The 14,312-nt window shown below is 35.9% G+C and overlaps 1 protein-coding gene across 13 annotated transcripts in view; it reads right to left on the bottom strand.

Annotated features, from left to right (window-relative positions):
• RPRD2 (regulation of nuclear pre-mRNA domain containing 2) overlaps positions 1–14,312 on the bottom strand; it is a 92,281-nt gene that overhangs the window by 33,793 nt on the left and 44,176 nt on the right. For 8 of the 13 annotated variants that reach the window (XM_082474026.1, XM_082474027.1, XM_082474030.1 and 5 more), the window contains 4 exons: positions 4,355–4,455; positions 3,412–3,489; positions 2,076–2,128; positions 1,360–1,486 (listed from right to left, as the gene is read on the bottom strand). In XM_082474026.1, coding sequence (XP_082330152.1) covers positions 1,360–1,486; positions 2,076–2,128; positions 3,412–3,489; positions 4,355–4,455 — 359 coding nt within the window. The remainder of the gene's footprint in view (positions 1–1,359; positions 1,487–2,075; positions 2,129–3,411; positions 3,490–4,354; positions 4,456–14,312) is intronic. The other 5 variants (XM_082474031.1, XM_082474028.1, XM_082474025.1 and 2 more) reach the window with 1 other exon arrangement.

Consider the following 14,312-nt stretch of genomic DNA (forward strand, 5'->3'; position numbering starts at 1 on the left):
CTGCTGGAGTGAGGCAAGAGTGCATGATGAAGGCACTTGCAATTAAGGTAAAGAAAAGAAAGTTCAACTAAATGAAAGTTTGTTGACTGCTTTTATTCACAAATTTGATGTCACACTGCTACTTAGGAATAATGGAATGAGGCTCAATTCTGTACACTTATACCATTAACTTTTATACTACAGATTGTAATAAGATAGCTCTCTTAGATGAGAAAACAGAGGTTCAGAAAAGTAAAGATAAAGTGACTTCTTTGTGTATCAGGCTTAAAAATTATCCTTTCCTATCTGAAGATCTCTGGTAATTTGATATTAGAAGAGTACCATGAATTATTTTTCAACAATAGTGACATTGTATGACATTGTAAACTGTTTCTTACTCTCCTAAGTACTTTTTTCCCAGTGATGTTGGAATATGGCCTTAGGTGTGGATATAAATTTAGGCTTTGCATTTTATCAGCTGTGTAACTTGGGCAAGCTTCTTATCTCCTTATAAAGCCTCAGATTTCTCATGTCCAAAATGGAGGTTTTTAACATGCTTCTGAGTTGTTGTGAGGACTAAATTAGATAACATATGTTAAATTTAAAGCATGGTACGAGAACAAAATAGGTGCCAAAACAAATAGCTGGTAGTCATTTACTCATTATTTCAAAAATATTTATCAAATGCCTATTATGTGCCAGGTATTGCTCTAGGCACTAGGATACAGCAAGAACAAATAAGGATAATTTCTACTTTCATGAGATTTACATTCTAATAAATTAATATGATTATTATTTATAATCTACAATGTAAGGAAAAGAGAGCACGTCACTAGATTTTATGAGGCATTACAGTGACCTTATTTATTTATTATTATTATTTTTGTGGCTGCACCATGTGGCTCGCAGGATCTTAGTTCCCTGACCAGGGATCGAACCCAGGCCCAGAGCAGTGAAAGTGCCACATCCTAACCACTGGACCGCCAGGGAATTCCCTACAGTGACCTTATTGAAGAGCACAGCCAAACCAGTTAATCACTCATGTGAAATACCCCATCATAATCCAATACATCAAGAAAGGACTAGAAGTGGGGAAAAGGACAGAATTTACTTATTTAAAAAAATTTTTTTTAATTTACTTCTTCTCCAGCTTTATTGAGATATAACTGGCATATAACATTGTTTAAGGTGTACGATTTGAAGGCTAGGAATTTACTTATGAAATTGACATGTATGAAATCACCACCTGGGAAAGAGGCGCCACAACTATTCTCTGTAACGTGAGGTTGTCTTTATGGAAGGAGTCAGTCTGATCACTTGAAGATGACATATCTAGAAAGAAAATCTGACTTATTCTATTTAAAAGGATGTAGGTATTACCTTTTAAGCATTTGAGAGTTTCTGTGCTGCACACATCCACCCTCATGGTTGACAGCTGTTTTTCTTTCAATTCTATCTGATCTTCTGAGCGCTTGTACAGCAACAGCTCTTCAATGAGGGCCTGAGACTGAACACAGACCAGGGTCATATTTAATTTATGAAATCATCCACTTATTCTACCTTTCCACACTAAAGTAAAACATGAATAAAACCTAACAAAGCCATGAGAGGCAAAAACCCTTCATATTTCCTCATAATCAGGGATATCAAATATCAACATCAATTCTCATGTCAAAACCATATTTTCAGTTACATACTTTAAAAGATCCTTTTCCTTATTTATTCAAAGCTAATTTATGGATACAGAGTTAAGACTGAAACAGACAAAGGTCCACTAATATCTTCTTTAAATTTTAACTAGATAAACGGTCTTATTATGTTAACTTTAAGCAAATTTTAATTTAATACAGTTTTATAGAAAGATGAATCCCTTGTTGGGACTCAAAATTCAGCTGGTAATAGATATTTCAGAAGAAGGTTACTTTGTCCTTTAGAGGTACAGATAAACCTCTTAAGTTTTAGACAGTTTGAACATGTTTAAAATATAACTGATGCATAACTGAATAAAAATAAATCTTTCAGGATGGACTATACAGAAAACTAACACAAAAGGGGTGAATAATATTTTGGCATGTTGAACATATTCTGTAACTTACTCGAAATTCAGCAACTATCTTAGACTTGAGAGCAGCTTTTGGATTCGTGGATGCTGTTGGAATTAAACAAAAGGTCATTTAAGAATATAGACACAAAATGTTGACTAATATTCAGGAAAATTTCCAGTTTTATAGTTAAGGCTGTACTCTTTGAATATATGTCGAACATGCACATTTAAATCATGGTATAATTCTTAGAATAAACAGTGGAATATGAAATTTGAACACTCCCAAGCATAGTAAATATAAAAATACACTATTTAGAGAGGTCTAACCTACTTACCTCCAACATAACCTGTAAGTCTGAAGTCCTAGAATTATTGATTTGGAGATACTGAGATACATGAAGTACCTTTTTGCCTAGTCTGCCTGAGTGTAAGAGGATCTTAACACCTCAAATTAAGAGTGTTCAGGAGCAGGACATCCAATTAATCCTGAGCACTGGCTGAAGAAAATTTACTTAGAAGCATCAACTCTATTCCTATGTATTTAATTTTGGATTTCTTTTTCTGCTGACTCAATTCATAGCAAAAACAGGCAGGGAAAGTTCTAAGTACAATACCACTGTGGTTGAACTTTGGCTGAAATGATGACTCTGGTTGTTCCTAAGCATGCAACTTACGAGCAAAAGGATGTGAGAGGACTCCCTTAATCATGATGAATATCACATGCTTGCTGGAGCAGAACCATCCCAAGTGTCTTGTTTCACCTCCCAATTCTCACTGTCTTTTACCTTGTTCCCTCCACACCTTCAAGTCTTTCTCAATATTCCTCAGTTGGGCCCACAGTAGCCTATCACATGCAGTATTCCACTCCCTTGATCTCATGCTGGGTAAACATGATAAACACAGCAGGAGCTCCTGTTAGAGAATGAGCTTCTGGCCAGGATTTGAGGCCCACGTCTAATCTGGTAGAGTATATCCCCAAATCTGAAGGATTTCATGGCTCCCACAGAAATGCTTCTTAATGCCTAGTCTCCTCTTCAGCTCTGTTGTTTAATGCCAGCTGCCTCTAACTTCATATATCTTTGAACCTGAAAGTTAGCCTGGGCACTATCACGTATTTTTTTCTTCTTTCAATCCCCCAACTACTCTTGAATCTTCACTCATTTAAACCCTTTTTCTGCATTTCCTTTGTTTAAAAGTAGTTTTATTTTTATTTTTTTAAAGAAGTAACTCCATGATGGCTTGTTTAGTGTAAGTCACTGGGAGCCTCCCAGGCCTGGAAAACACAGGGTTGCCCATGGTTTATGCCAGGTACGATGTCAAATGGTCTACATTTTCTTCTGCTCCAAAAAGAGGAGGTAATTTATATTAGTTGAGATTTTGTTCCTTACTTTGTGATTTCTTCCACTGCTTATTCGGTTGTTTGTTCAGATTTTCTTTCAGCTGCTTCTGAGTTTTGAAAGTGGTACCTGGAAAACATTTCAGTTTTTGCAATCTGGCGTTATGGGAAGCTGTTCTGTCTGTCCACTTCAGTGTCAAAGTTGTAGCATGAAAAAAGGCAATCCGAGACTGTGTGTTGTTTCTTTCTCTCCTTTTCTTTCATTTTTATAAAAAGATAAAAACACCCACCAGATCTAAGAAGCTGTCAAATAAACATGATTTCTACATCAATGAAATAACAAAATTTGAGAATATGGTAGAAGCTTAAAAACACCAGGTAACACATTCAAATGAAGAATTTAACAGCTTCTTAGAAGATGTTATTTTTAAAGCAAATTTCTAGTCAATTTATGGTCATGGTATCAGATACCACCTACTGCTATTCAATGACTTAATTACATGTATCTAATACACAGGAACTAAGTAATTTAAATAACACCAGTACACAACTTACTGCAAATCTAAACCAAAAGAGAGACCGAAGAATGCCAATATATGCTTAGTATCAAACAGCTTACTGAAAACTGAAACCCTGTCCAAAAATTGTCCCATAAGTAAGAGGACAGGGCAGTAATTATTAAACACAAAAGATGAACAGTTTAAAGCATTCAACTAAAGTAAAGCAAATGCCGGAAAATAATTAGATGGTCATCATCACTTAATATGCTTGACTTTCTTTAGTCAATAAAAACGAAATTCAACCCTCCCCAAACCAATTCTACTTAAATTTTAACGCAAACCGATTTTTACAATTATTTAATTTTAAACAAACAGGGCCAGATCCAAAAGTTTATTTTTCGTTATTAAGCAAAAGGACCAAATCTATAAAATATATATAATCTTAAAGACTGAACAATGACTCAATCTTTCTTTTAGGAGAGAAAAAATACTTACTCAAAGCTTCTCTTAACGCCATAATCATTTCTTCTGGGTATACATTTCTATCTTCCCAGATTTTAAAGATTCGTTCTATAGACTTAGAGACAGATGGATCCCTGAGAAGAAAGAAAAAGTGAGACAGACATATAAAAATGTTAACTTACATCTCAAATTAGAAATCTGAAAACAAAGTTGTCAACAAAATTATTTTCCAAATGTCTTCTCATGTTTATTTTAAAACATCTTTTTCTGGTGTCTAGGGCTAAAATCTTAAAAACTCTTATTCAACACTTTTTACTACTGACATAGATGAGGCTATGGATAACATATTGAACTTTTAAAAAATTTACTGAGAGTAATATTGGTTCATAATATAAGTTTCATGAGTATATTATATTTCTACTTCTGTATACACTAATGATTATACACTCATGAGCATGCTCATGATCAAAAGTTTAAGTTTCCATCCATCACCATACAGTTGACTCCCTTCATCCATTTCACGCTCCCTCCACCACCCTGCCACGCTGGTAACCACTACTCGGTCCTCTGTATCTATGTGTGTGTTTGGTTTGGTTTGTTCAGTTATTTTATTTTTAATTTTTAAAACATATTCCATGTATGAGTGAAAACATAAGGTACGTCTTTCTTCACCTAACTTCACTTAGCATAATACCCTCAAGGTCCATCTGTGTTGTCACAGACAGCAAGATTTCGTCTTTTTTTTTAAATGGCTGAATAGTATTCCACTGTGTGTGTGTGTATATATATATATCTCACACCTTCTTTATCCATTCATCCATCGATGGGCACTTAGGTTGTTTTCCTATCTTGGCTATTGTAAAAAACGCTGCAATGAACAGAGGGGTGCATATATCTTTTCAAATTAGTATTTTCATATTCTTTGGATAAATACTCAGAAGTAGGATATCTGGACGTGCGATAGTTCTATTCTTAATTTTTTGAGGACTCTCCATACTGTTTTCCATAGTGGCTGCACGGATTTACACTCCCACCAGCAGTGTATGAGGGTTCCATTTTTTCCACATCTTCTCCAACACTTGTTATTTCTTGCCTTTTTGATAACAGCCATTCTAATGGGTGTGAGGTGATATCTCACTGTGGTTTTGATTTGCATTTCTCTAATAATTAGTGATGGTCAACATTTTTTCATGTGCTTGTTGGCCATTTGTATGTCTTCTCTGGAAAAATGTCTGTTCAGCACCTCTGCTCATTTTTTAAACAGGTTATTAGTTTTGCTGTTGTTGAGTTGTATGAGTTCTTATATTTTGGATATTAACCCCATTATCAGATATTTGATTTGCAAATACCTTCTCCTATTCAGTAGGCTGTCTTTTTGTTTTATTGATGGTTTCCTTTGCTGTGCTGAAACTTTTTAGTTTGATGTAGCCCCATTTGTTTATTTTTCCTTTTGTTTCCCTTGTCTGAGGAGGAGATATATCCAGAAAAGTAATGTTAAGACCAATGTCAAAGACTGTACAGCCTACAATTTCTTCTAGGAGTTTTATAGTTTCAGGTCTTACATCAAGTCTTTAATCCATTTTGAGTTAATTTTTGTGTCTGTCGTGAGACAGTGGCCTAGTTTTGGGGTTTTTTTGTATGTTGCTGTCTTGTTTTTCCCACCACCATTTACTGAAGAGACTATCCTTCCTCCATTGTATGTTCTTTGCTCCTTTGTTGTAAATTAGTTGTCCATAAATGCACAGGCTTATCTCTGGGCTTTCAATTTTGTTCCACTGATCAAGGTATTTGTTTTTCTGTCAATACCATGCTGTTTTGGTTACTATGGCTTTGTAATATCATTTGATATCAGGGTGTGTGATACCTACAGATTTGTTCTTTCTTCTCAGGATTACTTTGGCTATTCAGGGTCTTTTGTGGTTCCATACAAATTTTAGAATTTTTGTTCTATTTTGGTGAAAAACGTCCTTCAGATTTTGATTGGAATTGCACTGACTCTGCAGATTGCTTTAGGTAATATGAACATTCTGACAACATTAATTTTTTCAATCCATGAGCATGGAATATCTTTTCATTTATTTGTGTCTTCTTCAATTTCTTTCAACAATGTCTTATAGTTTTCAACGTACTGGTCTTTCACCTCCTTGGTTAAATTCATTCAAGGTATTTCATTCTTTTTTGTTGCGATTGTAAATGGGATTGTTTTGTTTTCTTAATTTCTTTTTCTGCTAGCTCATTGTTAACATACAGAAATGAAACCAATTTTTGTATACTGATTTCATATTCTAAAATTTTACTGTATTTGTTTATTGATTCTAATAGGTTTTTAAAACAAATTTTTTTTTTTTTTTTAATAAATCAGTTTATTAATTGTCACAATGGTATAATGCAGTATTTTTTTTTTCCATTTTTTAAATTAATTAATTTATTTATTTATGGCTGTGTTGGGTCTTCGTTTCTGTGCGACGGCTTTCTCCAGTTACGGCAAGTGAGGGCCACTCTTCATCTTCATCGCGGTGCGCGGGCCTCTCACTATTGCGGCCTCTCCTGCTGCGGAGCACAAGCTCCAGACGCGCAGGCTCAGTAATTGTGGCTCACGGGCTTAGCTGCTCCGCGGCATGTGGGATCTTCCCAGACCAGGGCTCGAACCCGTGTCCCCTGCATTGGCAGGCAGACTCTCAACCACTGCGCCACCTGGGAAGCCCCCTAAAACAAATTTTTTAAAAATTAATTACTTATTTAGTTTTGGCTGTGCTGGGTCTTCATTGCCGCACGCAAGCTTTCTCTAGTAGTGGCGAGCAGGGGTTACTCTTTGCTGCGGTGCGCGGGCTTCTCATTGCAGTGGCTTCTCTTGTTGCGGAGCACAGGCTCCAGGCTCGTGGGCTCAGTAGTTGTGGCTCGCGGGCTCTAGAGTGCAGGCTCAGTACTTGTGCATGGGCTTAGTTGTTCCATGGCATGTGGGATCTTCCCGGACCAAGGCTCGAACCCATGTCCCCTGCATTGGCAGGCGGATTCTTAACCATTGCGCCATCAGGGAAGTCCCTGATTCTAATAGGTTTTTAGTGGAGTCTTTAGGATTTTCTATATATAAAATCATGTCATCTGCAAATAGTGACAGTTATACTTCTTCTGTTCCAATGCCTTTTATTTCTTTTTCCTGCCTAATTGCTCTGGCTAGAACTACCAGTACTATATTGAATAAGAATGGCAAGAGTATACATCATTGCCTTGTTCCTATTCTTAGAAGGACAGCTTTCAATTCTTCACCATTGAGTATTATGTTAGCTGTGGGTTTGTCATATACTGCCTATATTATGTTGAGAAACGTTCCTTCTGTACCCACTCTATTTTTTAAAAAAATTAATTAATTAATTTATTTTTGGTTGCGTTGGGTCTTCGTTGCTGCGCGTGGGCTTTCTCTAGTTGCGGCGAGCAGGGGCTACTCTTCGTTGTGGTGCATGGACATCTCGTTGCAGTGGCTTCTCTTGTTGCAGAGCACAGGCTCCAGGTGCGTGGGCTTCAGCAGTTGTGGTGCATGGGCTCAGGAGTTGTGGCGCACGGGCTTGTTGCTCCGCAGCATGTGGGATCTCCCCAGACCAGGGATCGAACCCGTGTCCCCTGCACTGGCAGGCAGATTCTTAACCACTGCGCAACCAGGGAAGTCCCACAAATCCATGCTGACAGCTATTTTCTTTCAATGCTATAAAAATATTTTTCATAACTGCCTTCTGGTTTCACTGTTGCAGTTTAGAAGTCTGTTGTCAGTCTAACTGTAGTCCTTGTGCATGTGATCTGACTTTGTCTTTTCTCTTGACTACTTTGTTTTTTTGTTTACTTTTTTTTAACTGTCATAAAATAATAACATAAAATTTGCCATTTTAACCATTTTTAAATGTACAACTCAGTGGCATTAGTTATATCCACAATGTTGTACAACGACCTCTATCTGTTTCCAACAATTTTCACTGCCCTAAACAGAAACTCTGTACCCATTAAACAATTAACTCCCTATTACCCCTTTCCTCCAGCTCCTAACAACTTCTAATCTACTTTCTGTCTCTATGGATTTACCTATTCTAGACATTTCCTATAAATGGAATCATACAATATTTCCCGTACAACCACAATTCTACCTTCTGTTTCTGTGAATCTGACTACTGTAGTTACTTCATATAAGTGGAATCATACAACAGTTGTGCTTCTGTGATTGGTTTATTTCACTTAGCATAATGTCTTCAAGATTCATCTATGTTGTAGCATGTGTCAGAATTCTCCCCTTTTTAAGGTTGAATGATATTCCGTTTTATGTATATACCATATTTTGTTTATCTGTTCATCTGAAAATTGGGCTGGTTCCTTCTTTTCGCTATTGTAAAAAGTGCTGTTATGAACACGGGTGTACAAACATAAATTCAATTTCCTGCTTTCATTTCTTTTTTTGTATATACCCAGGAGTAGAACTGCTGGATCACATAGTAATTCTGTGTTTAACTTTTTGAAGAACCATCAAACTTTTTCCATAGCAGCTGCACCATTTTACATTCCTACAGAAATGCAGAAGTTTTTCCTCATTCTCTCTAACACTTGTTATTTTCTGGTTTTATTTTGTTTTAAAATTAGTTATCCTAGTAGGTGTGAACGCTTTGGCTGCTTTTTAAAATCTTTTTGTTTTGTAATTTCATCACAATGAATGACTAGGTGTAAATTTTTTATTTATCCTGCTTAGTATATGTTGTGCTTCCTATGTTTGAAGATTCATGTTTTGTTTTGTTTATTTCATTACTTTCAAAGTGTTCTCAGCCATTACCTCTCTGAAGGAACTCAGAAGGTCTCTCCTCCAAGATTCTCATTTGACGTTAAATAGGCCTTTCATTCTATTCTTCATTTTTCCACTTCCTTCCCTCTACTGCTGCATTCTAATTTCTTCAGAACTATTTTCTAGCTTAATCTCTTTTTCCTTTCTAGAATTCCTACTGGTTCTTTTGCCCAAATATCTTATCCATTGTTCATTTTATTCCATTTAATCTTTCTTTAACATCTTTTGTAATTGTCTTATATACCCTGTCTGATAATTCTAATATCTGAAGCTCACTGTGAGGGGATCTAAATCTGATGATTCTCCTTCGTGGTGCTTTGTTTCCCAATGTATTTGGCGACCTCTGATGGTGAGCACATATTTTTTTCATCTATGAGATTCCTGGTGATCTAAGTAGGAAATGTGTTCCTTGAGAGCAAATCTATACTGGAAGCCAGGGGGACTTATGACTCAAGACTACTTTATCCCCTTTCCAGAGCCCAGATCATGTGATAGGTACTCTGAGATAGGCATACTAATTAATGTCAGCTCTGCCATTCTAATATGTCCACTGTTGTTGGTTCAGCTTATATTTTGTCAACAATGTAATTGTTTTACAAAAAAGGACCCTTTGGAATAGATGGCTGGCCATTCAGCCAGAAGCCAAGTCATAATTATCTGTAAATGTCTGTTTACAGAGCTTCCTCCTGGCAGAAGTTGTAACTTATTTACTGTTGCTTCTTCAGCACCTACAAAGTGTTCACTAAATAGTAAATGAATGAATGACAACTGGATTTTGTCATTTTCAAACCCAACTATTCATTATGAAGTCCCAACAGCTATTCACCAAAGTCTCAAGTAAAATATGCTGGAAAAACAGCAACTGCTAAGAAATCATAAAAATAAGACCAGGGTATAATATAGTAAAAAATAGCACTAGATTGGGAAACTAGAGGTTTTAGTTCTGGTTTCAGTGAGAAGTTTTTTGGAAACTAGGTTTCTTCATTTGTAAAATGATTTTTACTAAACAATTTCTGTTAGCTCTAAAATTCTTGGCTAGATTCGTTCTTTATATGAACACCGAACTCTCAAACTTCCATAATCCAACCATCTCTTGAATTTACAAATTCAACTAAAATAAAAAACCAAAACAAGATCCAAAATAGCAGTTTTACTTACCTTGTAATTCTAGACCTCTATTTCAGCCATTACTGATCACAACCTTAATTTCTACAGAACATACAATTATTACCACACACAACATAAAATAATTAAATATAAACTTTGTTGTTTGACTTATAAGTAACAAAAAAACTGACTGACTTGCAGAATTGCTAGGATGTTGAATAGATGCTTTCTATGCTAGCAACCCTCACCCCTGGACCACTTTTAAAACAGCAAGGTATTAGCAAATTATTTCAAGGCATGAAGTTGATAAGGAGTACAAGAGGTGCCCAGGTATCACAGATAAAATAAAGAGAACTAGGGAATTTCCTGGCGGTCCAATGGTTAGGACTCTGCGCTCTCACTGCCGAGGGCCCAGGTTTAGTCCTTGGTTGGGGAACTGACATCCCACAAGCTGCGCAGAGTGGCAAAAAACAAAACAAAACAAAACAAAACAAAACCAGAACCAATCAGCATAATCTTGTGCCTCACTCAAGAATATCTTTTCTTTATCAGTATCTTATTTCTGGGACACCATCAGAATAATGTGCTATATATCTTGCAGGTTCTTAATAAATATTTGCCAACTGACTGAATGGAAGACCAAAAACTGGGTCAACTCAAGGAGGAGGCAGTCAATACTTAATCAAAAAAATCTTGGAGCTCAGAAATTAGATGGAGAGAGATTTTTATCTCTAAAAACTTGCTACTCTGTATCTCCTAAAATAATCCCCATTTATAAAACTTATCTTTTTTATTTGCCTATAACAAATGTTTTCCCTAGTGTGTCACTTGTCCTTAATTTTATGGTGTCTTCTATAATGCAGAAGTTTAATTCTGATGTACTTAAATTTATAAATACTTTTCTTTATTATCTGTTCTTGGTGTCTTAAAAGCTTTCTAAACTAACCCTTATAGTCATGAAAACATTCATATTTTCTTCTAACATTTTAACGTTTTGTTTTATACATCAAGGTAATTCATTTGGGATATATTTTTGTGTACTGTGTTGGGAAACATTTAATTTTATTTTTTCCACACAGGAAGTCCATGTCCCAGAATCACTTATTGAAGAGTTCATCTCCCCCCCAATGAACTGTAATGCAAATGCTACCATTTACAGAGGTCCCATATATGTATGAGTCCATTTGTGGGCTCTCTGTTTTGCTTCTTAAATCTATTTGTCTACCCTTGTATTAATACCATATTCTTTTAATTACTATAGCCAAATAATAATTCTTGATATTTCATAGGTTAAGTCCTACTTGGCTTTTTATCAACAGTCTTGACTACTCCTAAGACACTGACTCCTCTATATGAATTTTAGAATCAGTATAACAAACTTCTTAAAATGTCCTACTGGGAACTTGATTAAAGTGTACTGTATTTACATGCTGACTTTTGTCTTTTTGAAACAGTTTATAATTTTCTTCATAAAGGTCTCAACACACTTTTGTTCTAGGTATCTATAAGCTTTTGTTGTTACTGCTAATAATATCCCTTTTTTAAATTATATTTTAATTGGTTATTTCTGATATACTGAGATGCTATTGATTCCTATATATTGACTTGTATCCAGCAACCTGGCTGAATCCTCATTAGTCTGTAAATTCTCTTGGATTTCCTATGAATATGATCGCAAAGTCTCCATATTATCTTTTTACCCTATGACTCCCCTGAAAACATTTTATAGTTCTTCAACAACTATAAATCAGAATTTGCAAATTAAACAAAAATACAGTAAATACCATTCATATTAACATTGATTTAAAGTGATAAATATTTTGTTGAAACCAAGTACAAGTTGCAATGTAAACATGATACTGAATATATACACTGAATTTAATACATTGTTTTTAATTTATCAAGCCTATAATACTATTATCATTCAATTATTTCACCATTTTTCTCCATTTGAACTACTATGAACTTTTTTTTTAGTGTATGTCGAAATTATTAGTGCCTTCAACTGATACAAACCATTATTTATATATTAAAGCCATCTTTAACCTTTCCTCATTAGCCTTTGATAAAGTAATATTATCTTATGTCAAAATACAAACACATGATAACACAGTCACTGAAAATGAGTCACAGAACTGTTAATAAGGTAATCATATGGATGACACTGAATATGCTTAGACAATCCACAGACCCTTTAAACTATATCCATGGACCCACCTAGGAATACCTAGGCCTGTACTTAAGAAACACAGCTTTACAGCTCTCCATGGTATTTCCATCCACGCATCAAGCTAACCAACCACCTATGAAGTGACAAGCATTGTGCTGGGAGCAGAATGTCTGGGAAATAGAAACTGGTGACAAAAAGCATGTGTATCAATTACAAGGCAGTGTGCTAGGTGCTATGACAGAAGTAGAGACAGGTATAATGGTAGCAAAGAAGAATTGTTTAATCCAGACTAGGAAGTAGAAGTCAGGAAGGGAAAATTTCTTGAGGATATTAAATGTATAAGGAAGGTGAAAGGATAGAGCAAACAAAACTCTACAGAGTTTATACCTAATCGGGAATACTGTATTGCTCTACAGTTGATTATACAATTTGTTCTACTAGGCTGCCAATTTGATTTTCAAAAGGAATCAACTTCTTAAATTCATTTACTTAATACTGTAGTTTGAAAATTGTTTAGTCCAAATAAATCTTATATTATGGAAAAGTTGCATATAATATGTAATTACATATGATATATATTATAAACAAATGATTAAAAAGTGAACAGCCATGTAATCAAAACCCAAGTCAAGAAATAAAACATCGCTAGCTCCCCAGAGGACCTGAGTGGCCCCTGCAAGATCACAATTCCTTCCATCTACCTGGGATGGTAGGCTTTTGTGATAATTGTTTCCTTACTTTTCTTTGTTTTAACATATAGGTAGGTATAAACAATAGTTCATTTTTTGCCAAATTTGAACTTTATATAAATGGATTCATACTATATATACATAAATATTCCTTTGTACTTTCAATCAATATTTTGTGAGATTTGTCTATGTCATTGCATATAACTGAAATTCATTAATTTTCCTTGCTGTCTGGTATTCCAGTATGCCACAATTCATTCACTTTACTGTAGAAAAAAATGTTTCCAAATTTTTTTTTTTTTTAAACTGGCCAGAGGGGAGGATTCTTTTTTTTATTTATTTATTTATTTATTTATTTATTTATTTATTTATTTATTTATTTTTGTTTTGTGTTGGGTCTTCGTTTCTGTGCGAGGGCTTTCTCCAGTTGCGGCGAGCAGGGGCCACTCTTCATCGCGGTGCATAGGCCTCTCACTGTCGCGGCCTCTCCCGTTGCAGAGCACAGGCTCCAGACGCGCAGGCTCAGTAGTTGTGGCTCACGGGCCTAGCTGCTCCGCGGCATATGGGATCTTCCCGGACCGGGGCACGAACCCGTGTGCCCTGCATTGGCAGGCGGACCCTTAACCACTGCGCCACCAGGGAAGCCTTCCAAATTTTTTTTATTAGGGTTTTCACTTTATTAATTTATTTTCTGGCTGTGCTGAGCGGCTTGTGAGATCTTAGTTCTCCAACCAGGGATCGAACCTGGTCCGCCTATAGTGGAAGCACAGAGTCCTAACCAATGGACCACCAGGGAATTCCCCAAATTTTTATTACCATAGACAATGTTGCTATAAAAATGCCCTTCCACTGATCTTGCTGCACATGTGCAAAAGTTTCTCAGGGGTAAAAGCCTAGGGGTGGAATCGCAAGATCTGTACATAAACTTTTAAAAATTAGGTTGTTTTATACCAATCAACCCTCAAAGCAACAGTAATATAAGAGTTTCCACTGTGCCACAATCTTGCTAATGTTCGTACTGGTGGACTTTAAGATTTATGCCTTATCTGGTACGTATGTGTGCTAGTTATTAATTTACTGCCTCTCAGCTCTAACATGCCCTTCCCTTGCGGTACCGGAGCCAGACTCTGCAAACTCTATTTCCCCTTGGGTGAGTGTTGGACTCTGACAACAGAGAGCCCTAGAGTGACACTGAGAGGCTAGAAGAGG

The sequence above is a fragment of the Balaenoptera physalus genome (genome assembly GCF_965194825.1).
Source record: "Balaenoptera physalus genome assembly, chromosome: 1".
Taxonomy (NCBI): Eukaryota; Metazoa; Chordata; class Mammalia; order Artiodactyla; family Balaenopteridae; genus Balaenoptera; species Balaenoptera physalus.